We start from the raw sequence: 26161 nt of genomic DNA on the forward strand, positions 1-26161 counted from the left end.
CATGGAAGCCATTTATAAAACAAAGCAGCAAAGCATCCAGAAGGGGTGGGGGCAGGCGTAAGTGTGTTCCTATAGATATATTTCATTCTGCACCCAGGGAGAGCAAGCTGTAGTTCTCTTCAGTGCCTGTTGCCATAGTATTCAACAGCCCAAATCTGAAGACACGCACGCAGGAACAGATTGGCTAGGGCAATCCTTAACCACTCCTCCATCTGCACGGCCTGTACCAGTGGGCACACTGTGCCTTTAAATGTGCACCATTCTTTTATCTGATGGTGCAACAAGACATACCTACAGTGCCCTAGGCAAAGGAATCCCTCTGCTTGTGTTTTAAATCTGCTTCAAAACATGCTCTAATTAAAGCCGATTCAGGAGCATGCTCCTTGGGAAGAATACGCACATGGAGGGGACACACCTCTCCCTGCTTTGCCAGCAGAAGAGCCTCCGGATTCTGGGAAGAAGCTGGGATAAGGCTTGTTCATAGTGCTCTTTCTGGCATGTATCTGTATTGCGACGCTGCCCAGATGCCCCAATCAGGATTGAGACCCTGTTACGAGTAGGCATAGTGCAAATGTGGAGCAAGGCATGGTCCTGTTCCCTGCCCTGCCCGTCCTGCTCTTCAAACAGACTGCTTCAACTTGGGTATATTTTCCCCTTAAGCAAACCCTCTCCACCCTCCAGAACAAGTTATAATTAGAGATGGGCTGAGGGGGCTTTGCGTGGAGCCAGACAGTGCCTGGGTCAGAGGGAAAACCAGCTGAAAGTCAGGCCTAGGACTGAGGTGGAAGGAAGAATCAGGTCTTGGGTTTGAGTTAGAGAGAGCACCAAAGATGTTCTCAAAAGACATTAGTTGCACCTGCGCCAGTATGAGGGGAGAAGCCTCTTCCTCTCGGATGTGACCCAGAACGAGAACCACAGATATGGGATCAGACCTGGGGATTCAAATTGGATACCCCTCCCAGCCCCCCATTCCAAGGGTTTCCAGCATCAGCCCACCTGCCCTTGCAATAAGTGGAACGTACCTGCTGGTTGCTGCTGCACTGGCGGCAGAGTAGTCCCCATTCTGCCCTTTATACTTGGCATTGTTCATGGTGTTGTTATAAGACCTGGTTTTCCCAGGGGGCTCCAGTGACATCCGCCTGCCCTGCGTGCTGCTGGGAGCACTCCTGTGGGTGGAGCTGACCCGGCACATCCCCTCCGCAGCCTGGGAGCCATACCCCACTATGCTGTGGCCATAGGTCACGGGTGTGCTAACGTTCCTGGAGGATGTGGATGTTCTCGTGTAGGACCTATCGGGTTCAGACACGTACAGGCGCTTCTTGATCAGCGGGCGGCTGTCTGGGCGGCAGACAGGAGGGCCAGTGGAGTAACTGCCACCTGGGTAATGTTGACTGAAGCCGCTAGTCCTCGTGCTGCTGTCTGGGGCCATTTTGGAGGGCAGGGCGTAACTGTTAGCATAGCCGTAGCTTGGGCATCGGATATTCTGCTGCCTTTCCCAGGGTTGGCTGTAATCTGGGAAACTGGGGTCTCTGCAGCTCTCTGCCACATTTGAAGAAGCATTCTCGACCCTGTTGGCGTCATTGCTGAACTCTGGTGGTGGTGGGATGATCTCATAGTCAAGCTTCTCTCCATTCTCTTCCTCCTCCTTGGTCAAGGAGCTAGGAGGTGAAGAGACAGAGTACAGGGGAAGGTCAGGTTTGGGGGGAAGGTCTTGCAGTCTCAAGTGGCTGGACTCCAAGAGGCCTTGAACTAAACTGGAGGCACCAAACCTCTCTGGCTTGGAAAGGCTCTGGGACTCCCCAGCGCTAGTTTTCTGCATGCTCTGGCTTTGCTCAGAAGTGCTGGAGAACGACAGTGGTTTGTAGGCCCTCTGTCCTGGTTCCGAGAAGCCCAGTGCCTTGCCTTCAGGTGTGACCATCCTGTCATGCTGCTTGCCTTCCAACAGGGCAGGGGACGCCTTCTGTGGAGACTTTGGTACCACCACAAAGGAGTAGGGCTTGGATTCACTGAAGTAGAAGTTGGTCAAACCACTTTCTGACTGGCTGCTGCTGCCGCTACTGGATTTCTCGGATAGCTTAAGGGGGTGTTTTTTGGACAAATAACTGTTCTGGCGGGAGGCAGATTGCCTGACTCTTTGGGCCCGCTGTTTTGCGGCCAGGAGGAGAGCCATTGGAGAGCCTTTCTCCACCTTTTCTCCTGTGACAGGGTGGATCAGGGCATTGTCATCCTCCTGGTCTGCATTCATGGAAGAAGAGGTTGGCTGTGAAGGCACCCCTGGCTTCTCAGCAGAGCACAGGATTGTGCCTCTTTCTGCATCATGTTTGTTTGTATTGACTGGCCCCTCCTCCACAGTTTGGGAGGGGGTCAGAGAGGACAGACTGTCTGTGGAGCTGGTCTTGGCCCGATGGCTCTTGTATTGGACAAGAAAAGTGTCTGTGTGTGGCCCAGAGGTTTGTGTGGGAGAGGTAGCCTCCATAGAGGAGAGTGAAGAGGAGGCTAGAACAAAGAGTTGGTCCTTTGGTTTCTGAGGTGGGTCTGGAGACTTCTGAACATGATCAGACAGCAGGTATCCCGAAACAGGGTTTAAGTTCTCCAAAGTCTTATTACTGGTGAGGGCAATGAGAGTCTTAGGATCCTCCTGCATCTTCTCAACTTCCACTGAAGCTGCTGTGGGTGGGAGCTGATTGGCTACAGGTTTTGGCAGCCTGGAGTCACCAGAATTTGTCTGGCTGCTTCCAGAATTCAGGGTAACTCTGTTTGTGCCTGAACTGTGTCTGTGATTTGTAAGTCCTGTTGGTGGTTTACCTTCCTTTGTTGGGGAGAGTAGTGCTTCCAGCTCGTTCCTGAATTTCATAACACTGTTTGCTTGCGTGCTGGTGGGTTTATTGCCTGGAGCAGAGAAAACCGAGGAGGAGTACTCTTTTGTAGTGAGTGAATTAGTAGGGATCTTCTCTTTCCTCTCACTTTCCCCCCCTGCTGGTAACTGTGGATCCTTCAAAGTAGGTTTAGCTTGATTTGACCCAACAGAGCTAAACCTATCATTGCTAGCATGGTCACTAATACTGTTGGTAGGTCTGGCATTTATGGGTTTATCCAGCTGTCTCTCCTCCCTTTTCGAAGAAGAGGACAGCAGGACTGATAGTTCTTGCCTCAGCCTGTTTAGATTACTGGGTTCCTTCCAGTCATCATCAGATGATGTGTAGTCTGGAGAGGGCACGTCCGATTCCTCCTCTGCAGCAGGAAGCTCAGATTTTGGACTTAAGTCCTTTTCAGCTTTCTCCAGCGGGACCTTTGCTGCCTCTGACAATGAGGACTGATAGCTATTAAAATTAGTCCCTTTGCCACAGTCTGACCCTGGTCTTGGGCTCGCGGGTTCTGTGATTTGCCTGACGGGCTTTGTTACTATCTGCCTATCCAAGGTAGATTTCTGCTCAGCTTCTCCAGCTAAGTGCACCTTGGCTGCAGGTCTGATGGTGAAGCTCGGCGGAAGGGGAGGGCGGGTGCGAGGATGTCTGGAAATAAGCCCATCTTCCTCACAGGGATCTTTTTCTTCCATGGAAATGGATGAAGTTCTCACCGGGGCAGCGGGAGGTACTTTTAATGATCTGGGGAAAGTTAGGTGAGGTTCTGGGGCAGACTTGGTCAGCGACTCTTCCTTCTGGTGAGAGGCTGGTGGAGTGGTGACAGCAAGAGAGGGGGCGCTGGCATTTTCCCTGGCGTCTGTCTGCCTCGTGTTCAGAACCGTTTCCGATTTCCACTTGGAGACACCGTTCGAGATGGGAGTATGAAGCAGGGGAGGGGCCGGAGGCGGCAGGGGAGGGGCCGGAGGCGGCAGGGGAGGGGCCGGAGGCGGCAGGGGAGGGGCCGGAGGCGGCAAAAAGGCAAGCGGAGGTGCTGGAGGAATGAAATCCGGAGGGAACGGCGGGCTGGGAGAAGGTAAGGTTGAAGACGAAAGCAGAGCTGGAGCCACAGATGGCGGAGATGCCGCCGTTGGAGGTGGTGGCGGAGGAGGTCCTGTGCACAGTGGAGGCAGTGGTATTTCCATTGGTGGGGGTGGGGGTGTCATGGAAGGTGGAGGCGGGGGTGGGGCCATGGAAGGAGGTGGAGGAATATCATTGTCCAGATAGTCTCTCTCAAAACCTTTTGGCCGCAGGTCTCCAACCGACTTGTACATTCTGTAGTTGCCATTGATTTGGGGCCTAAGGCCTATGGGAAAGAACACTGGTATTAAACACATTGCACATGGGCAGAGTCCATACGGAGAACATCTCCATCAAAACTGTCCTTCTAAGAAGAACCAAGTGTCACAAAGCCAGCTAGAAGCATTTCATTTAAAACAACCTGATTAAAAATGATTTTAGCAGCAACACAGCCATTGCAACTCACTCGTTAATAGCGTGCTTGCATTCAATACATCTTTAGGAGATGCCCAGAATAAGAGCCTGATTTTGCAACTAAAATCCCAGGGGCAGACCCTAATGAAGCAGGTATAGCTTGTACCAAACTCTCTATGGAGTAGATGAAATATACTAATCTCTAGGTCTTTAATCTTGACGGTGCTCAGCACCCTCAACTGTTGACTTCACTGGCAGTTGAAGGCACCTAGCACCTCCTTAGGTGGCCTGGATAATACTTGTAAACCTTTCAGCCCCGGTGGAATTAGTCATCTGAAAAGCCGAGTTAATAATTATGCTAACATAAGAGTTGTATCTCACCACTAAGAAAAAAAAATGGATTGAGCTTTTTCTTAAAAAACAAGTTGAGGTTAATAGACAAGAGAAGGTCTCTTGGCTTCTTTCTGAACTGGGAGATCCTGCAATGTATTTTGTGCTCATTTGGTTATGAAAATTGGAGAGGAATTAATAAAAAATAAAGACACTGTAGACCTCTATCAGATTCTTCCATAACTTATGGAATTTTGATAGTGGTTCATCAGTTTTAAGTTAGCAATTGCTACTGACTTATTTTGTATTGTACTCTCCCTCAGAGCTCTCTCTGTCTTTTCTGGTGCACTGATTTTCATATAAAATGTATCAAACCAGATAATCTGGGTCCACAAAGGAAACAACTAGAATTAGATTGTTTCAGGACTCCCAAGGTCTTATATAATACTGATCAGAAAAGCATATTCAGTCTCCTGGCTTCTTATTATCACAGTCACTATCTAAAGTCAAGACAAAATTTAGTTACCGCCTATGCTTCCCATTGAATAAGGGAACAAATTAAGCAACCAAATTTCCATGTCAACAGTGTAATAACTTTATATATTTTTAAAACTCTTGATAGTTGCCATGGTTGCATCACAGAAGAAACTAACCCAACATGCTTTGCAGGTGTTGGCTTCATCTGATGAGAGCATCTCATAACTGTGTTTCACTCCTTTTCCCTAAGGACACTTGGAATCCTCCTCAAGAAAGCCAGCAACTGAAAGCTTGCTCAGTTTGTGTGGAAACACAGGAGACCAAATGCTGATGCCTCGGTAAATTGTCTTCAGCCAAACTAGTTGCACGATTAAGGAACGGTGACGGCAACATACGTGGATCTGTGCATTAAAGCCATTTTAAGGGCTTTGAATACCTCAGCAGAGAGGACACCTTACCTGGAGATGCTGTTTCTTCAAAGCCCTCCGGCACAGAAGGGGTTGGTACAGCCACTCCATGTGTCTCCTGGGTGTTCTGAAAGGGTTGAATAAGCGGATGGTAAGAAAACTCACAACAGTATATACACAGCACCTAGTACAATGGGGTCGCGGTCCATTCCTGGGGCTCGAAGGCACTACTACAGTACAAATAAATAATAAAAACACCTCAAATACCCTGGGTATAAAGTGCTGGGCATGAGTTTTACCCATGTTATGTCATCTGAATCTCAGCTTTTAGTTATATATGTTCCTAGGCCTCCTGGTTGTGAAGAAAAGCTTGAAAACATGACCTGACAGCGTAGTGATGTCTGCCTGCAAGTACAGACAACCTCCCACCAGAGAAGTAACATCAGCTATTGCCAGAAAGCTACCTCCGTTGGTGCATCTGCTGCTGACATGGTGGCCTTGGGAAGCACACTCGTTGGGAGTGGACTTGGCACTCCAGATTGCCTTATTCCAGCTCAGGGCACGGGTGAAGATAGACTCCACCAAGCAATGGTAGTCGCTCACCAAAGTTCACACGCAGAGGACACTGATTCACTGAAGAAATGATATGAATTCCATCCTCTGGAGGGGCTGTGGCATTCAGCACAGGCTAATAAGTTAAGTACCACTGACATTGTCCCCCCCTCCCCCAACCCTCATGGGTTTGCATTCCTCTCTCTAGTTAGCACCGAGGACTCACCGTGAAACCCAGCTGAAATTGCTGAGTCTCAACTATTTTTGCATCTGCACTGCAAATTCAGAAGCATTTTGATGCAAAACCAAAACAGGAGCTGGCCCAGGTGCCCAAATCTTAGTGACCTGCTGAGCTTCAGACTTGTGAAGCTGTCTGAAGCCAGGGCGTGCAAAAGTTTTGGTCAGCTCCAGTTCATGGCATTTTCCTGAGAAGTGGCCTCATTCGTGGCACTTTCAACTAGGCTGAAATGCTGAACAAGGTCCTCCTATGCCTCCCAAACACAAACAGCCCAACCTGCCCCTCCAGTGACTCACTGTGACGATCATTCAGCAAAAGCGTTTAAAGTTTTTGCGGCTCACTAAACACACACTAATGCGTGAAAATTAACAGATCAAGCCCTGCCAGGACTGGAACTCTGTAATTCCTGGACCAACGCTTTACTCAGCAGTTTTGAGCCTCGGCTGTACCTTCTCGAGACTTCATTATAGACATTTCAGGTTCAATTCATCCTTACCAGGCACCGCGTGCAGTCATCTACACCTTGTGCGAAGTGCTACCAAATCAGAACAGTGGTGTTTTACACCCACTTTGCTGTGACTGCACAAAGGGCTGGACAAGGCTGAATTGGGCCATTCTGTACCACGGTACAGAGAAATTTATACCAGTCAGATGGTTCCTGTAACAGGAGTGCTCTTTATCGATAGAAAACATACATGGTTAACAGATAAAGAGCCAGCAGCTAGCACTCAAGAACAGATAGCACAGTTCCCGGGTTTTGTAGGACCCATAAAATGTGGTGGTGTGCACTGCCAATGGCTTCTTCTAGGCAGCTCTTTACAGTCCTTTGTGCAAAGAGAATGTTGCCCTAAGAGCAGCTTCCGCCATTGCACAGCGTGGCTGTGTTTCTTATACAACCCCCTGGATAATGCTGTAGCCAGTGCCCTTTGCCATTTGTTTGGCAATATTGTTACTATTGCAAGAGATTGCAGTTGGGTTCCAAGGTCCCAACGGCCAAAATTTCATTTTAACACATAATCTACTCCACCATCATAAACATGTCGAGAGTATAGATTAACTGGCTGTAAAGGCTCTGGGTGTAAAAAGAAAGCAGAGTGGGATAATTTAGAAACACAGGAATTTCCAGAGCAGTAGCACATATAGCTCAGTCTCCTGTCTCTGAAGCAGCCAGCACCAGCTGCTTCAGAGAAAGGGGTAAGAACCCCATGGTAGGCAGTTATGGAATAACCTGCCCATAGGGAAAGCTTCCTCCTGACCCCCAATAGTTACAGGTTGGCTTGTGTCCTGCAGCATGAGGGTTTGCATTTCTCACTGCAGCCACTGTGGCTGCATGGAGCCATCAGGGGATTTTTCTGCAGCCACAACAGCCTCCTGGGCTGAGATTGGGCTGGGGCATGGTGGCAAAGCAGTGGCGCCTCCCTGTAGTGTCCAGCTGTTTCTCCTGGCTGCCTTGGTGTTTGCTGGCACCACCAGCGGGGTTGGGGTCGGGATCAGCGCCCTGCACCATGCAGCCTCCTGAGGGCTCCGAGCAGCGTCTCTGCAGACACATGGGGCCAGCGTGTGTGCTCAGCGGGCTTTGGGTTTCAGCCCCTGGGCTTTGGCTCTGGGCTTCAGCCCAGTGCGGTGGGGCTTGGGCTTGGAAAAAATTGTGAGAGCAGCTACCAGCAAGGGTTAGTGGCCACACCCTGAGGCCACCAGAAAAATTGTTCTAAGAACCAGATACCCTGTTATAGTCAAAAGAAACATTACAATTGTTTGCGTTGTGTTTTCCACACCACCTGATAATTATACATACAGTGAATGAATACATGTTATTAAAAATATCTTCCTTCCTGGATTCTACACAGATCCAGAACATTGCTGGCTGTAAATTGAAATCTGACCATTGTCCTAAAATTTCACACGCACCTTTAGACACTTGAATGCTTAGGATTGTCAACCCCACCCACTCTAAGTGATGCTAATATGTAACAAGGATGGGGTTTTTGCAAAAGCTGCCTTGGCCTGCATTCATGAATGCCAGCTGGCTCCTATTTACATTAATGCTGCCAGGAAAGGGAGGTCCACTGAGGACTATAATATTGCCCAACTCCCAAGAGTGCTATTAAGCTGTCTCACTCAGGGATCAAAGTTTATGTCCCAGAGAGATCACACTCAGCAGCAGCAGGTAGGATGGGGAAGGAATGGCTGACTTGTTTTTAAAGCACTCCGTTTTTAGTCTGTGTTGGGAGCAGCCACCAGAAGTGGCAGAGAAACCCAAGAGGCACTCCCAGAGAGAAGACAATATAAATGAACGTGGCAAATAACTCCCCCACCCCCATTCTCACCCAGAGTTTCCTACCAATTCTTGACCAAATGAAAAATGCATATATTCCCTCACTGTGTGCTTTACGGAGTCCCAGTCGCAGCCTTCAGTGCCTGCCCTAAACTGATCATGGCACAGTCAGAAGACCATCCTCCTCAGGCCCAAAATGTATGTCAATATTCAACTGACCAGGCACATTAACAGTGGTGAACAGGTTGACTACTTTTAAGGCATCAGGTATGAACCTCTGTCAGAGGCCGACTGCCGGGCTAGATGGACTTCTGGCTGTTCCCATGGAGGACATTCTGTGGTTCTTGGAGATACACACGTTAATGGGAAGGAACTTTTTGGGCAAGAACCTTAGCTTTGGTTGAAGGGCTGAGGAGAAGAAAGGGGAGAAGGAAGCATTTCAGGATTTCTCCCCCTTTGCCCTTGCCCAGTGGCACCTCTCCAGCTGAAGATGTCAGGCCATGACTTCAAATAGAATTTCCTTGAGGTCTGCAACTTTGCCAGCAAAAGTCAAACAAAGAGGCGTCTAAAGGCATTTCATACAAGCTAGCGTGGCCTTCTCTGGTACAGCCATGAAAGCATAAGGAAGGCGACAAATGAAAAACCAGCAATTCTTAGCTATTCCACATTGCTTTGAATCTCAGGAGTGCAATACACATAGTAGCTTGTTAACAAGGAAATTGAATGATTTCTAAGCATTCATTTGCCCCTGCATTCTGAGAGATGCACGTGTCACAGGCTAGATTACAGGGACACACCCCTACGGAAATGAAGAAGGCGGCCTATATTTTCAAGTGTCCAATAATTGTAGGGTGTCCAATTTTTTGAGATGTTAAAATGATGTTTCAGGGTCCTGTCTGAGCACCTGCTGTTCCCAGGGAATTCTTTTGGGGTTGTCGGTGCTCTGCACCTCAGAATTAGCCCCCACAATGTCACATGTTTGTCTTCCAAAAATGGAGGAAGCCCAAGTCAGTGGCCTCTCTTGACAATGCTGGCCATAGCAACTGCATGTATTTGCTAGGCACGTGACTAGCTTTACTCAGCCTCCCTCTGACTCATGGTGAGATGCTTCTACTCTCTTGAGTGGTTCGCTTAGAACCAGCATTTCAGGTTTGAGGAGGTTTTCTGTGCCCTGAGCACCCAGCTTGGGATGAGCGTTCATTGGCACACGAAAGCACTCCTTCATGACTGTGGGACAGAATTAGGTCGTCCCTCTCCAGGGAAGCTTCTATAACCCTTCAAATGCTGAAGGGAGAGCTTGCCTGACTTTACTTTGCCCGGATCCACTATCTCCTGTCACAAGGACCTATACTTCCTTCATTTGGAATGACTTTGGTGCATCTCATTGTGGTTCCCAGAGGTAATAGTCTGTAGCAAAAGATGACTCAACAACTAGCCCCCATTTGTGGCAATCTCAGAGAGGCTGAGGGCTGACTGAGCTCCCTCCTAATCCCTCTTGGTGACTCCTCCAAGTCAGGGGTGAGGCACGACCAGGAAAGCCCCCTCCACTGCTGCCCCTGCTTGGTGGTTAGCTAGTGTGCTTTGATCTCCAGGGCTGTCAAGGCAGCACCTTGCACTGGCAATGAGAATGGAGGAAGTTGTGCGAGGTGCAGGCTGTTGACCACTGAAGAAAGAGCCACTGCTCCCAAGCCACTGTACTCTCTCATTAAAGTGCCTACTGGAAAACATCACCCCTGGTAGAAAGAAAAGGAGTACTTGTGGCACCTTAGAGACTAACCAATTTATTTGAGCATGAGCTTTCGTGAGCTACAGCTCACTTCATCGGATGCATACCGTGGAAACTGCAGCAGACTTTATATATACACAGAGAATATGAAACAATACCTCCTCCCACCCCACTGTCCTGCTGGTAATAGCTTATCTAAAGTGATCATCAGGTGGGCCATTTCCAGCACAAATCCAGGTTTTCTCACCCTCCACCCCCCCACACAAATTCACTCTCCTGCTGGTGCTAGCCCATCCAAAGTGACAACTCTTTACATAATCAAGTCGGGCTATTTCCTGCACAAATCCAGGTTTTCTCACATGCCTCCCACCCCCATACACACACAAACTCACTCTCCTGCTGGTAATAGCTCATCCAAACTGACCACTCTCCAAGTTTAAATCCAAGTTAAACCAGAACATCTGGGGGGGGGGGGGGGGGGGGAGGAAAAAACAAGAGGAAACAGGCTACCTTGCATAATGACTTAGCCACTCCCAGTCTCTATTTAAGCCTAAATTAATAGTATCCAATTTGCAAATGAATTCCAATTCAGCAGTTTCTCGCTGGAGTCTGGATTTGAAGTTCTTTTGTTTTAAGATAGCGACCTTCATGTCTGTGATTGCGTGACCAGAGAGATTGAAGTGTTCTCCGACTGGTTTATGAATGTTATAATTCTTGACATCTGATTTGTGTCCATTTATTCTTTTACGTAGAGACTGTCCAGTTTGACCAATGTACATGGCAGAGGGGCATTGCTACCCCTGGTAGCAAGGCCACTGCTAAATGCCATAAGGGTTCATGTGGGAAGGAAGTTAGTCTTGCAAGGGAAAAAATGTCATACAGAAAGGAATGCCGAAGAGATCTGGGCACAATTCCAGGGCAGGCTGTACACAAACCCTAAGCCACTTTCAATATTGACTCACGATTACATCTACGTCAGCCTTCCAAAGCCCTGGCAATGCAGAATGTCAGTTGCTGTGTGAAAAGAAGGGGCTGTAGATTAGTAAATTGCTTATGTGAGGTGTGTTACAGCAAGGCCTCAGGAGCAGGAGAGTGGGTCTCAGCTCCGTTCATTTCACATCACAGCTAGAGCTGGGTGAAAAAAGGCAAGGTTATTATGCAAAGAAAAAAATGTTTAAATTACATTTTTCATTTAATTCAATTTAAAAAATTTAAAAACAATTTTTTTCTACCTTTGTGAGAAAACCCCCTACTCTCTCCTCGGTACCCCAATTGGAAAAAAAAATTGAAGAGTGTGAGACATTTCCTTCTGCAATTTCAAAAAATGAAGACAAAAATTAAGTTTTTCTGCAAAAAATTCAGTCACTAACCCCCCTTTTTTTGGAGGATAACTTAATTTTCCAGTGTTAAGAAACCCCATTTGCTCCCCCCCCCCCCATCCCAGTCTTGGCAGGGGTCATGTGACACAGTGTAAGTATGTGTTCCACCACGCCTCCCTGCTATAGAAACACTTGGGCCAGAAGTACCTCTACACTGTTCTGCTGCGTGTGTGTGGGATGCAGGGAAATGCAGCCGACATTCAACAGGCAGGACAGCTCTCATTTCTCTCTGATGCCAGACAGACTGAGTGACAGGGCAGCAAAGCAGGGAGGGAGAGACGCTACTTGAAGAGCTTACAGGGCAGGTTCTTGCTGCCTGCAAAGCACAGCTGGGCTGCCCTTCTTTTTAGCCTTCTCAGTGACTCATTCCTTTGGTTTCTCCATTTATAGTTAGCCTTTTATATTTAAAAAAGGGAATTCTGAGAGTGCAGAGAAGCCAGGAAGCATCAGGGGTGGAGGGAGGGGGGAGAAACACCATGACACTTATTGGAGGATGAGGGACTATGTCTGATGGCTCCCATCCTGTAGCCAAATAGCACACCAGAGAGGTCAGCACAGGAGCAGGTGAGAAAGTTGCATTGCGGGGGCCGAATAAGAGGATGGCTCTGCATGTTTATTCCAAAGGACATTTGTGCTGCAGAGACCTATTTATTCCCCCTGCTTCTTTCCCCCTTGCAGCCCATTTCAAGCAGAGGCAGAAGGCTGGGTGTGCCACAAGCATGGATCTCCCCTGGAAAATTGGCCGCACAGGGTTCCCAGGCTTGTTCTCTCTCTTTGATTCCATACAAGATACAATTTTTAAAAAGTTTTTCCAACTAAAAGCCAATCCTGCAAACTCAGTCTGAGCTCTGCCAATCAAGCAGGGTTCTCTCTCTCTGGTGCGATCACTTTACGAAACTTTCTGCAGGTAAGTCATGCCCTCAGTGACACCTATGCAGCTCCATTGCTTCCTTATTATTCCTTCAACAACACCGGTATAATCCCACAGCCTCCTAATTGTTCCTTTAATGACACCTCTGCAACTCCATTGTCTTCTAATACCCATAGTAACACCTGTACAACTCCATTAATATTTATGCAACCCAGTCGCTGTCAATGCACAGGTGTAATAACTGACTGAAAACTAGTAAATGTAGTTATGCTGACGATGCAGAAGAAGCAACAGAATCTGGCTCGTTCTCTCTTAGCTACGTCAGCTCTTCAGGGCTAAGAATACATGATTTGCATGACCAGACCAGTATCTGGTAAGGACAGTATCCTACCTCTAGCAGTGACCCATGTCTGGTACATTTCATGTAGTTCAGCTATCCCGTCTCCGTAATACACCTAGGCAGTTGTGCCCTATTCCACATGCCTTGTGGGACTGGACCCTTGGGAAGGCTCATCATGCAGGGAAAAATATACTCAATACTCATAACAAATGGGGAAATTTTACTGAATTTGCAAGAAATACTCTCTCCTTCCGATTCCTGAGGTAGACAGAGATTCTTCTGGAGATTCTTTGGGGATCCCCATATCTAGCCCTGCTGACCATACCTCCTAATTTTAATGCTAGCATCCAGTTGCTATGCAAGTGCTGCTAATCCTGTCTGAGAGAGTCCCTGTCCCAAGGAGTTTATATAGAAGGACCTGTCTAGAGGTTACGTAAAGGTATGGGAGAACTGTCTGACAGTACAAACAAGCGAAACTGATGCACCAAGAGCAAAAAGCCCAAGAGATCCCAGGGAAACGTTCTCAGCCTCACCCATCATGGAAGAGCTCCAAGTCACGGGCACAGAGCAGCAGCTACCCTGGGTTTTTGGTGCACTCCCTGACTTTGATGTTAAGCAGCTGTGGCAGAGCTGAGCACGTATGTGGCTTGGTACACAGGGAATGAAACAAATAAAGAAGCTATTTCTATGGGGTTAATTCAACCTGACATAGACATACCAGTCTTTCCTCCCTCTCAGCTCTCTGGGTTACATGCTCCCCTTAACAGTGAGGATGGCCAAAGTCACGATGACCATCTTAATGCAACCCGTATTATACAGGGGAGGAGGGAAGGAGCTGATGCAGAACCCCCAAGTAGCATTTGCTGAATTTGGGCCGATTTAAATACATGACTCAAGTTTTTAATTGGGACGGGAGTTTTGTGTGCATCCTGTCCTGGGCATGGTTTGAGGCTCTGGAATGAACTCAGGACCACCACAAACCTTCTCCAAGTGCCACATGTATTTCTTTGACCTGCCTTCTCTAGTATAAACACATAACAACGGGTATATTTATTTAACAAGAAAATTCACCACACGTCTACCAACACAAACACTCCTCTGCACACATTCCTCCTCCTGATGAGAGAAAGGATGAGAGAAACAACAACATGTGACAGATATGTAGTCACGTTGCTTAATGCACTACTGGAAGGCACTCAGATAAAAACCTATCTAGAATAGAACAGAACAGTGATAATTCTTTATTCAAGGGTTATGTCCCTGTTACAGCAGCCTAGAGGATCGTTCAAAATATCCTGCAAAAAGGGTCTGATTCTCTAGGTTTTTAAAGTAATTTCTCCAGTAGTTTAATCCCCATGAATTGTATAGGGTTCTCCCATCACACACTGGAAGGAGAATTTGTTTTTGGAGCTGGCAGGCACTGATCCACACATTGACCCATAAATATCATTTGGTGTAAAGTCCTGCTATACCACATCAGGACACTGACTGCTCCATTGTTCCATTCAGCTCAAGGGGTTTTTGCTCATTTACAGCATCCCTGCTTAGAGCTTTGCCAATTTCCCTTTCCCCACTACTGCTTCATGACCTCACTTTACAAATGAGTATCTCATAACTGAGCCAACGAGAGGGCATTACCAGTAGCAGTCAAATCAGAATACTGTACTCACAATCTGATCCTGATTTGCTACCAACACATTGAGCCTTGTATTTGCACCAGAAATGCTAATGCAGTTTACCAAGTTCATGACCAATGTAACGTACCTCACCTCACAGCTTCCTAGCTGGCTATTTTTCCTGTGTCCATCATAAACTATGAGCTCAGCTCAGATTTCAGTCCCTGCCTGTACCCATCATCATTAAAAAGTGGTTTTGCTTCCACTCTGATTTTCTTTCTGCATATAGATGATGAGAGATATACCGAGCACCCCACCAATCTAGCTGGTTCTAAACACCATTTGCTAGAGTGGCAGAGCGAGCTCCTTTAACCTTGCACCAGCTGTGCAGGAATGTAATCGGAGATGTGGAAAATACTCACAAGGGGCATGAAGGTCAGTAACGGTCGAACTCTTGGCCGAGGCTTAAGCGTTGCTGTTCCAGAATCAGTCACTGTCATAACGCGATTATCCTCATAGTACAGTTCAACAACATCGCCTAAAAATAAGGAGAATAGAACCTGTGAGACAGGAATAAAGCTAACTGCTGTTAAAACCAAACACCGTCATATAAGAAGGCCTGGTCTACACTACGAGGTTAGGTTGAATTTAGCCACATGAGGTCGATTTTATAAGCAATGCGTCTATACAACCAACCCCATTCCGCTGACCTAAAGAGCTCTTAAAATCAGCTGCTGTACTCCTCCCTGACAAGGGGAGTAGTGCTAAAGTCAACCTTCCTGGGTCGAATTTGGGGTACTGTAGATGCCGCATCGTGCCATTTGATGGTATTGGCCTCTGGGAGCTATCCCAGAGTGCTCCAATGTGACCGCTCTGGACAGCACTTTCAACTCTGATGGACTAGCCAGGTACACAGGAAAAGCCCCAGGAACTTTTGAATTTCATTTCCTGTTTGGTCAGCGTGGCGAGCTCAGCGGAACAGGTGACCATGCAGTCCCCCTAGAATAGCAAACAAGCTCCAGCATGGAGTGAATGGGAGATACTGGATCTGATTGCTATATGGGGAGAAGAATCTGGGCAAGCAGAACTCCGATTCAGCAGAACAAATGCTGATATATATAGCAAAATCGCACAGGGCATGGTTAGGGTGACCAGATGTCCCCATTTTATAGGGACAGTCCCAATTCTGGAGTCTTTTTCTTATATAGGCTCCTATTACCCCCCACCTCCGTCCCAATTTTTCACACTTGCTGTCTGGTCACCCTAGGCATGGTGGACAGAGGCTACACCAGGGATACACAGCAGTGCCACGTGAAAATTAAGGAGCTCAGGCAAGCCTATCAGAAGACAAAGGAGGCAAATGGTTGCTCCAGGTCAGAGCCCCAGACATGCCACTTCTATGATCAGCTGCATGCCATTCTGGGGTGGGGGGGACCCTACCAGTACCCCAACGCTCTCCGTGGACACCTGCAAGGTGGCAGCCTCATGTAACACAGATGACGATTTTGTGGATGAGGAAGAGGAGGAGAAGAATGTGCAGCAGGCAAGCAGAGAATCCATTCTCCCCAGCAGCCAGGACCTTTTCCTCACCCTGAAGCCAATACCCTCCCAGAGCATATTGTTCCCGGACTCCAAAGGCGGAGAAGGCACCTCTGGTGAGTCCACATTTGTAACGACACTACAGGGATTAAAAGCAATTGTGTTTCATGTTTGATTTGATTTGAACAATTGGTATGCATTCACGGCCAGTACAGCTACTGGAACAGTCTGTTAACGTGTCTGGGGATGGAGTGGGAATGCTCCATGGACATCTCCATGAAGCTCTCCTGGAGGTACTCTGAAAGCCTTTGCAGAATGTTTCTGGGGAGCGCTGCCTTATTTCATCCTCCATGGTAGGACACTTTTCCCTGCCAAGCCAGTAGCAAGTGGTCTGGAATCATTGCAGCACAAAGCATGGCAGCGAATGGTCCTGGGTTTTGGTCACATTCATGCAACATTCGGTCTTTATCTTTCTGTGTCAGCCTCAGAAGAGAGTGATATTGTTCATGGTCACCTGGTTGAAACAGGGGAAGTTTTGTAAGGGAACAGTAATCCCCTCTGTTTGGTGACCGCAGCCCCTCCTTTTAAACGGCAAACCCAACCAGCATTGGTTGCTATGGGAAGGGAGGGCGCTGCAGTTTGAAACCATTCCCACATGTTATGAATGCGGAAGAAGCTTACCCCATGTACCCTTTGGCTTACCATGGCTGCCTGGAAACCGAATTCTGTTGCCCAGCCGTGTGTGATGTGTCACCATACCGGCAGGCGCTCAATATAAAAGGCAAAATGCGACCTTGTACCTAAAACATAGGTGCTGTCTGCTGTGAATTGCTTGATTCACTGTGAAAGAGTCTCCCTTTGGTTCTCGGAAATGGAACTTCTTAAAAAAGTCTACTTTCCCTTTCCGCCCCACCTGCAGCTGCAAATGTTTCTATGCTCCCCATACCAACTCCGTCCCTGAGGTTATCGCAGATTAGAAGGCGAATAAAATGCATTCACGATTATATGTTTTCCAAGCTCATTCAGTCCTCCTGCACTGATAGGGCACAGTTGAATGCATGGAGGCATTAGGTGGCAGAGGCCAGGTATCAAGGACACACTCTGCCAACCTAAAGCACTTGGTGGGGACATGCACAATCGACTTCTATAAAATTGACCGCATTTTGTACTGTAGATATTTCCGAGGTGGTGTGGTGAATCCTAGGTCATCTCCCGCCCATTACTAGGGGAACTCCATCTGTTTGGGTAAGAAACTAAAAGTCTGGTGCTTAGCCGAATCTCTTGGGTCAGCAAAAGTGGGGTGAAGATGCCATGAGAACAGGCTTATATACGCTTTCAGGTGTTTGGGGAATCCTCAAGAGAAGGAGGGTCTTTGGTTCCAATACTTACTCACTTTGGCTCATCGGAACCTCCCTATAAGTACTTTAGGACATGATGCAAGTCAGCTTCTGTCTGACTTTTCCTTAATAGCAGGGGTTTCAGTCTGTGGGTCAGCCGGTGAGTGCAGAACTAGTTTCCCACTTGCTTAGGGGCTATGTTTACTGTGTGGATCAGCTTTCTGGTACCATGCGGAAAGGTGCCTAAAGAATCACCATAACTAGAGCTAAATGGAAAATGTCAACAAATTAAATGTGGAGGAAGAGCCAGAACAAAATTGTCTGCAAAACTTTGTTCGCGCTTTTCTAACCAGCTCCAGTTGCAATTAATATACTGTGACCAGGGCCCTGATCCTGCGAACACATGAGAAGTGGTTTCTATGGAGTAGACCCCTTGAACTCAGTGGAGAGTCCCACGTGTTCGGTAGTAAGACACCATATCCAGGATGTGCTCAGTGCTCTGTGTCACAGGGTGTTTGAGCTGCAGATTAAATGAGCTCTTGCTGTAGGAAGTAAAAGAAAGTCTTAATAAAAACAGGCGAGAAGAGAGAGCATCTGAGCTGAAAGAATACAGATTTATTCCAGCAGGTGGGTCTGCTGGGTTAGTTTTGCTGCTGTTCCGTATTAATCAAGGTCTGTCTCCGGTGGACCAGACTTACAAAGCTGGCACCCGAGTCACCCTTTGGGAGGGAGAAGATTCAGAAGCAACTGGGAGAAAACAGATGATTGTGCAGTGAGATGGTCTCTGACATTCTCCTCAGACCTCTCCTTATGTAAAATAGCATGGCTGGTTCCACAGCTGGATCAGTGGCTGGCAGTAGCACATGGACTTGGGGATGGCCGAGATCGACTGATGGCCTCTCTCTTTAACCCTGCCACAGAATCCCTGCTGACTCCTGACCTACTACCCTTGGCGCCTGTCCCCACCTGGACAGTTGCATATTCCTACAGGTAGGGAGGTGGCCTTCAACATGTGGGCTTTGCTGCTGGTGTTTTAGGCTGCTTTAACTCTACAACAGATCCCTGACATTTAATCGTGCAGCAGAGAGGGACAATGGGCCCTTAGTGTTGCTCAGGAGTAATATCCCGGCTCCCTGGGCTTGGCAGCCTGCACCGGCAGCTGCTCTTCTCAAGCTCCTTACAGTGAACACCAAATGAAGCCTCAAAGGACAAGCGATCTGCAGCATCTCTCTCCCACTGAGCTTTAATAGTAGAGTCTGCAGAAGGAAGGGGCACATGAAGTGGCTTTGCAAGCAGCCACGAAGCTTTCCTTCCTGCACTTTCCTTTACTGCCCAGGCCATTCTCTAAGGCAGCCTGGAGGGCACTTTGGAAATGTTCAGAGGTAATAATGCCCTTGGTCGGGTCAACAGCAGGGATTGAACCTGGGCCTTCTAGACCTGGATGAACCATAAGGTTGGTGTCAGCAATAGTGGACTCAAACTCTTTACATGGTCCAGCCACAAAAGGGTGACTCAGGGATGTCTACAATGAAAAGAACAAAAAATAAAAACCACCCACCAAACCCATGAAAGTGAGTCTTAGAGCCCGTGCCTGCAGACTACAGCTCACAGGGATCATGCTACGGTGTTACAAATAACAGTGTAGATGTTCACACTCCAGCTGGAGGTTAGGCTCCAACACCCATCCCCCCTCACTGGGCTTCACAGCCCAAGCTGGAACGGCGACACTCAAGTTTTTAGTGCAATAGCAGGAGCTCCGTGAGCCTGAGTCAGCCGAGACAGATTCTGAGACTTGCTGCTACCGCAGGTTTTTTAAGTCTAGACGTACCCGAAGACACGAGTCCGCTGCAGGTTACACAGAAACAAACGTCATTGTTTAGGCAGGGTGAGGACTGAAGTTAAACCTCCGCCCAAAAGTGTCTAGTCAATGTAAGTAGCACTAGATTGAATTTACTGAGACTCTTGTTGGGCACTCCGAGACATGGAGCCAAAATTCTGCTTCCACTTACTCCCAGTTTACACCAGGGCTGTTTCCAGTGGATTTATGGCTGCAGCAAAGCAGTACTTGGCAGTCAAACTCTGAATCCACCTCCATGTATCTCTTCTAAATGAATCACTTTGCACTAGCGGGATAAAGTGGGAACATGCCCAGGCCATATTTCGGTTGTTTACTGTAGGGGGCTTAGTCAAATAATGAAAAAACACAAGTAGAACACACACCCAGACATAAATAGAGATTAGGCAAAATGCTTCTTTAGTCCCTGCAAAATCCTTGTTCCTCTTGTCATCAAATTCAGAATTCAGCTGTTCCAATGCTTCCTTTCACTACATATTATAGTGACACAAAAAGGGATCAATAACACTAACAAAAGACACTCTAAGGTGCCACAAGTACTCCTGTTCTTTTTGTGGATACAGACTAACACAGCTGCCACTCTGAAATTTGAGTCTTCAAAGTACCTTACAAATAATGAAGCCTAAAGACGCCCGCCAAGTTAAATATCATTATCCCCATTTTACAGATATGCATGGCAGATAGTTGACATGACTTGGCCATGACCTCTGAAGGTGTTAGAATAAAACTGGTGAATTCCCAGTCCTCTGCTTTTACCATTGGACTACACCTCTCTTCCCATTGTTCTTTCGGACAGTAAATAGAGCCCATAATTTACTTTAATGATGTACTCTGTGACTGAATTATAGCATGAATTAATAGGCAAAGGCACCAAAGGATGTAAACCCCACCTTTGCCAGAAGGATAGCTACTGAATAACTTGCTACCAAGAGAATTAAAGCAAAGAAGGAGAGGTTTTTAAAAAAAAAAAAAAAAAAAAAAAAAAAGGTGGGGGGCGGGGGAAAGGCATGTAAAATAGACACACTCAGAGATAAAAATGGAATAAATTCCCACAAGGAAGAGTTCACACCCATTGAAGTCAATAGGATTTTGTTACTGGTTTCCATGGGAGAGAGTTCATTATGTAAATCGCTTTTTTAATTTGGGAGCATGATGCTCACACCTCAGTGCAGAGGAATCCAAGCCAGAATTCAAATCTGAGGCATGGGAGGACCATCTGATGGTCACCTTTAATTTCTGTGGATTATATGGTTAGAAAACTAGGATTGTGTAATCCATACAAACAAGTGAAAGGGACAGGTTATTTTTTGCTTGGAAGCCTCATTATGGTTTTTATTCAATCAAGAATCTCTTTTTATAAAGGAGACACCTATTTATTTGTCTTGCCAACCAGTTTGTGTCTGAGATTGTTTGGATAGCTGGTTGCCATTATAGTCCTGCCAACAGGTGGGAATGACACCCATTCTCTGCATCTCTGTCATGACTTCCCAGCCTCGTTTTCCTCCTGATTGACCAGATCAATTGATGTGAAGCAACAGATAATCTTGTGCTGAAAGGTCCCCGACGATAACAGTCTGAGACATGCCCCAGATGGTTAGCTGGAGGAAACGTGATCCAGCAAAACAGATTGTTTGTGTTCTCAGGTCTCAGTTGTGGAGTGTGATTTGCATGCAATTGGGATCATTAATGCAAACCTCAGAAGCATATATAAGCAGAAGGAAGAAAGCAAAACATACCTATCTTTCGAGAGGAACAGAAGCAAGGAGCATCTCAGTTTTGCAAGAACCTATCTACTGGTTCTGGGTTTACAAGCCACAAACTCATGAAAAAAATGTTAATTTTCATCAAAAATGTAGATGACATTTGTCAATTTTATTTATTTAGTAAATGAGGGGGGGGAATCATTTGCTGACAAGCCCTGTTATTAATGCATCTCTGCTGATCTTAGACTTCTCCCCTCTTTCCGAGAAGATCTCATGGTAAACAGGTGGCCAAGGATGAAAAGGAGACTGAACACCTGGAGGCCTCCATAGAGAGCTAGCAGGAACACCACATCAGTCTTCGTTTCAACACCTGCATGGGCGAGCCTGAGTGCCGTGAGTCAGCCACAAACGCCATCCCGCTTAATAAGGCAAAACTCCGTCAGCTTGGCTGATGGCATTTCCCTAACCGCGTCCATCACAGGCACAAGGTTAGCAGGGATGGCTTGAGAACAGTCTGACAAGCTCTTTTCAGGCTGATGCTCAGAGTAGGATGCAGCCCTCCTGGGTTGAGGAAAAAGTTGTTCCCAGAGAACAGCCTTCAAGAGTGGTGCTGTCACCACCCACCACCCCGTGTCACCCAGTGACAGTACACAGGCTGGAGTGCACGGTGCTAAATGGCTCTTTATTTCCAGTGTTATCCCCGGTGTTATTTCCAGCCGCAACAAGGACCATTGGAGGGAATGCATGCACGCTTGAGCTCCTTAAAAACAGGAACTTCCAATACAGGCCAGTGTTCAGGCCCAAGAGCTGAGTTTTATAAAAAGTTTTAGTTGTGACTTTCACTCAAATCTAATGCAACTTCACAGAGCTTTTGATTCAAACAGTTCAATTAATTTAGTAGAGAGACTGAATGGTCAAGGGTCTCCAAAATCATGTGATCTTTAAATTAAGCAAGACACCAACTGAAGCCAATAAGAGGCTGGATTACAGACCACAAAACTTTGCCCCAAGGTTATTAAGAATTTGCAGGCTTTGAAGCATCTTTAAGAAAGGAGCTTGAATGCTTTTGATGAAAAAGGCGGGGTAATGCTTGTACTTGTATTTTCCTTGCCAGATAAACAGGATTTGCCTCTTAAAAGACCACCAGCAATCAGCATTCTCCCCTGACCTTCCTCTCCAAGTAAATGCATGAGCTCTATTTTAAGACTCCACAGGAAATGGTTTCCCTTGGATTGTACTTTGGGCACCTTCAGGTATATAGTGTTTTCTGGAGACATTTGCAAATGTGACACTGCCTTGTTTTAAGAGTATCCTACGTTTGAACTAAAGCTCTCCTAAAAAAGACTGTACTGTACCAGAGAATCAGTTGTGTGACTTGACAGAGGCTACTCACAATTCGTAACGTATTGTAATTTCATTGGTTGCATCACCTATGGTAGCTGTAAAGCTAGTGTCGCCCTATCTGAGGGAGGGGATGGTATTAGGCACTAAAATCAGGAATCTCTGAGTCAGTCACATGCAAAACCTACTCCCTTTTCTTGTTGCTTAACCTGTGTTTACTTAGCAATATCTCTGATGCAAAACTAGGGTGGGGATTAGCATAAGCAGTGGAGCACCTTGTAGCATATGAAACTATGAACATTCAAAGAAAGAGGCAAGATACAGGGAAGGGCTTTGATCAGGCAGAACATAGCGTTGTCTGAAATCAAAATTCAACTAAATCTGCACCTAGACTGCTTAGCAGTGAGGCAATAGCAGGCCTGGGATAAATCCACCGATAAGTCTTAACATGCTGGCTTGAAAAACTTTATTTAGTACCTAAACATCCAAAATAAAGTATTACAATGCAAGAGCTACTAAAGGCCTGATTCTGCGACCCTTATTTGTTTGAATAAGCTTCCAGAATGGATGGATCTCAGCCTCTGCGCCAATGTCCCTTGTGCCTCCAAGGAACCCCATTGACTTGGAAGGAGACAGTCGCAGGACTGAGGCCTAATTTTGTAATTAGCCAAATGTACTGCCACTTTAAAACAAAAACCCTCCACAGGAAAAATACTTGAGTCCCTCTTTGGATTTATAGCAGTAATCAGAAGGGAACAATTTTTGAATAAAGTCTCATGGCACTTTTAATAGTGCCTATTGTCCTCATCTGAATTTCCCCAGCCTGAGATCTGGATGTAATCCCTCTGTATATCTTTAACTTTTGTCAGTGTGTCAGCTACACAGCTAAATAAACAATACTTCCACCCTTGAATTTACAAATGTTTATTGGAATCTAAAAATCCAATCCAATCCAATCCACATTCTGTTATCTGTAATTTGGTTCAGCTCTAATAATATTTATCTGACGCTATCCCACCTAAGCCTCCAGGGTGTTAAATTTACAATGAGATACAAAAAAAATCCACAGAATAAACAAACGTCACACCCCACAGTTCCTCAAAAACAAGTTACCTACAAAACACATGTCCAAAAGCTCATTTAAACCCCAGAAAAGAAATGCAAGTCAAATGTGTTAGCAAAGACTAGAACAAAGCAAGTCACAGACCACGTTCTTCAGAGATCTGAGAATCCCTTATCAAGCCACATATTAAGCTAGATTTCTCAGTTTTTGTTAGCTATTAAACTTGTTTAGAAACCTTTCATTTTCCTTGACTTTACAGAGTTTGTCACTTGCTGCTCATGCAGAGGATCACAGGTTCAAACATGTTTCCCTTTAATCTGCTCAGTCCTAACAAATACCTCCCATAGTTTCCCAAACTGCATGAATGATTAATAGGGCTCTGCCTAGCAGAATTCATACTGTCCACACCAGAGCTCCCCAACAAGGGTATTGCTGCTCCCCCACCCCACATATCTAAACTATGCCAGTCACTGCTTGGATTCAAAGCGGGAGGCTAATCAGGCCAGGTAGCACTTTGAGAAGGTGGGGGGATTTGACTTCTTTACTGCCTTTCTCCTGAAAGCCCAAATAAAGAAAGATACTAACCGGGACCACCTTTGCCCTCAGAAGTGACCTCTTGTGTGAAGATCCAGGGTGGATTTGTGGCATAGAGGGAAGTGTTGTTGGCATGTTTCTTCCCAAAGAGTTTGCTAAACGTCCCCTGCACAGACTGATTCTTCTTCATCTTTGCTCAAATCCCCTGCTGTGCTCTGCTCAGGTCTCCAGTGTTTCCTTTAGCAAGACATATTTCCAGTGTGCCCTGTCACCACCCAGCTGAAGCTAAAACAGGTGTTGGTCTGCAGAGCTACCTTTTCGGCTGCTTTAAAGGTAAACACCTGAGCAGGTAGAGGGCTGGCTGCTCTTACCTGGCCACGCCCAACAGCAGCTCCAGGCTTGGTCACATTCCTTCCTTCCTGCTACAATGAACCATTGTTAAACTCGGCCAATCTCCAGTCCCTGCTGCTCAGGGATGTTTCATGGATCTCTCCAAAACACTGTGATACCCAGGAGAGGATCCAACAGGTCCACAAAGCTGCTCATTTGCTCGTCTCTGGTCATGATAAAAACATTTACACTTTTCATTCTCCCTCCTGTTTTTTAGAGACAAACTAACAGCAACAAGTGTCAGTCAACTAGTGAATTTATTTCATAGTGCACCACATCTTTTATCTGTCTCTTCTAATAAGGAGACTTAAGGCTGGAGCACTGAAAAATAAATGGCCAGAAGAGCCAGTCATTTCTGTGTGGTACTACTGTTGATTAAATATCTTGGTCATCAGTAAGTGTACTTCTAACTAGTATATGCATTGAGTCAGGGTAGCAGAAGCAGATACTTAAAGTCTGTGATTTTTCTCTTTCTATCGTTACTTCCTTCTCCTCTGCCCTCCTTTGCTCCCCACTTATCTGTTTATTCATCTGTTACATATAGTCTAAATCCTGGATGGTGGGCTCTTTTGGTTCAAGACTGTATTTGCTCCCTTGTTTGTAGAGTGCCTCTTGTAATGGGACCCTAATCCTGTCTGAGGTCCTTAGATGCTACTGCAATAGAAATAAATAACAATTGTCTTAGGACAGCTAATAAGTTTAATCATTTTGCTCCATCGTGTATTTTCCAGAATGCAAATTGGCAGCTAGAATTTAGATGGTGTGCTAATAGCTACGGGACTGATCCTGCAAGCTGATTCATATTGGTGGGCTGGGCCCCTGTGCCTGTGCAAAGTCCTGATGCCTTCCTTCACTGGGACTGTGTCTCGGCAGAAAAGCCTGTCTGTGCAGATTAGTTTATAGGACTGGGGCCTAAATCACAGTCTAAGAGCTAGTTAAAGTTTATGGAATTTGACCACAACTATAAGAACATAAGAACTGCCATACTGGGTCAGAGAAATGGTCCATTTAGCTCAGGACCCTGTGTCTGACAGTGGCCAGTACCAGAGCTTCAGTGTATAGGAGTGTACAGACCAGGGCAATTGGAGTGATCAGCCCGTCTTCTCCTCCCAGCTCCTGGCAGCCAGAGGTTTAGGGTCACCCTGACCATCTTGGCTAATAGCCATTGATGGATGTATCCTCCATGAACTTATCTTGTTCTTTCTTTGACCCAGTTATACTTTTGGCCACCACAATATCCCATGGCAATGAGTTCCACAGGTTAATTGTGCAGTGTGAAAAAGTACTTCCTCTTGTTTCTATTAAGCCTGCTGCCTATTGATTTCCTCATGTGACCCCATTTTTTTGTTTTTTGGGAAAGGGTAAATAACACTATATAATTGATTTTTCTCTTAAGTACAAAAATAGGTATCATTCCTTGAATTAATCCCTAACATTGCAAGCTATTTCATATGTGGTGCAAATAAATATTGCAAGTTAATGAATAATAACTTCAGTTAATTATAAATCTTGGGAATTCCATAGCATTTTATGCCTTCAAAAAGTCATTCAAACATTAACTAACTCTGAAAACAGCACTGTGAGGTGATGAATGAAAGTATTATCTTCAGTTGTACTTCCAACTCAGCTAATAGGGTCAAAATGTATGTAGATTCCATTACTAGAGTAAATTCTGGAGATGTTACCGCCTGTCAGCTCACTTTTCCCACATTTTTACCTTGCCATAAATTACAAAAACTATTAGAGAAACAGATGCAAAAGCCTTTCCAGAGTTTTGAATTTAATCTCCCAATGAATGAGTACCAATGTAATACTCTGAAAATGGAAATCCAACCCAATGACAGTGTATTCAGA

At 46.2% G+C, this 26161-nt stretch overlaps 1 protein-coding gene across 1 annotated transcript in view; it reads right to left on the bottom strand.

The window, feature by feature from the left end:
• The window catches only part of C21H6orf132 (chromosome 21 C6orf132 homolog), a 28134-nt gene extending 3920 nt beyond the window's left edge, over positions 1-24214 (bottom strand). Inside the window, exons 1-4 of the mRNA XM_048826815.2 lie at positions 23969-24214; positions 14968-15083; positions 5600-5675; positions 1023-4206 (exon numbers count right to left, since the gene is read on the bottom strand). Of these exons, the coding sequence (XP_048682772.2) occupies positions 1023-4206; positions 5600-5675; positions 14968-15083; positions 23969-24107 (3515 nt within the window). The 5' untranslated portion in view covers positions 24108-24214. The remainder of the gene's footprint in view (positions 1-1022; positions 4207-5599; positions 5676-14967; positions 15084-23968) is intronic.
• Positions 24215-26161: the final 1947 nt, after the last annotated feature.

This window comes from Caretta caretta, chromosome 21 (assembly GCF_965140235.1).
Source record: "Caretta caretta isolate rCarCar2 chromosome 21, rCarCar1.hap1, whole genome shotgun sequence".
In the NCBI taxonomy this organism is placed as follows: Eukaryota; Metazoa; Chordata; order Testudines; family Cheloniidae; genus Caretta; species Caretta caretta.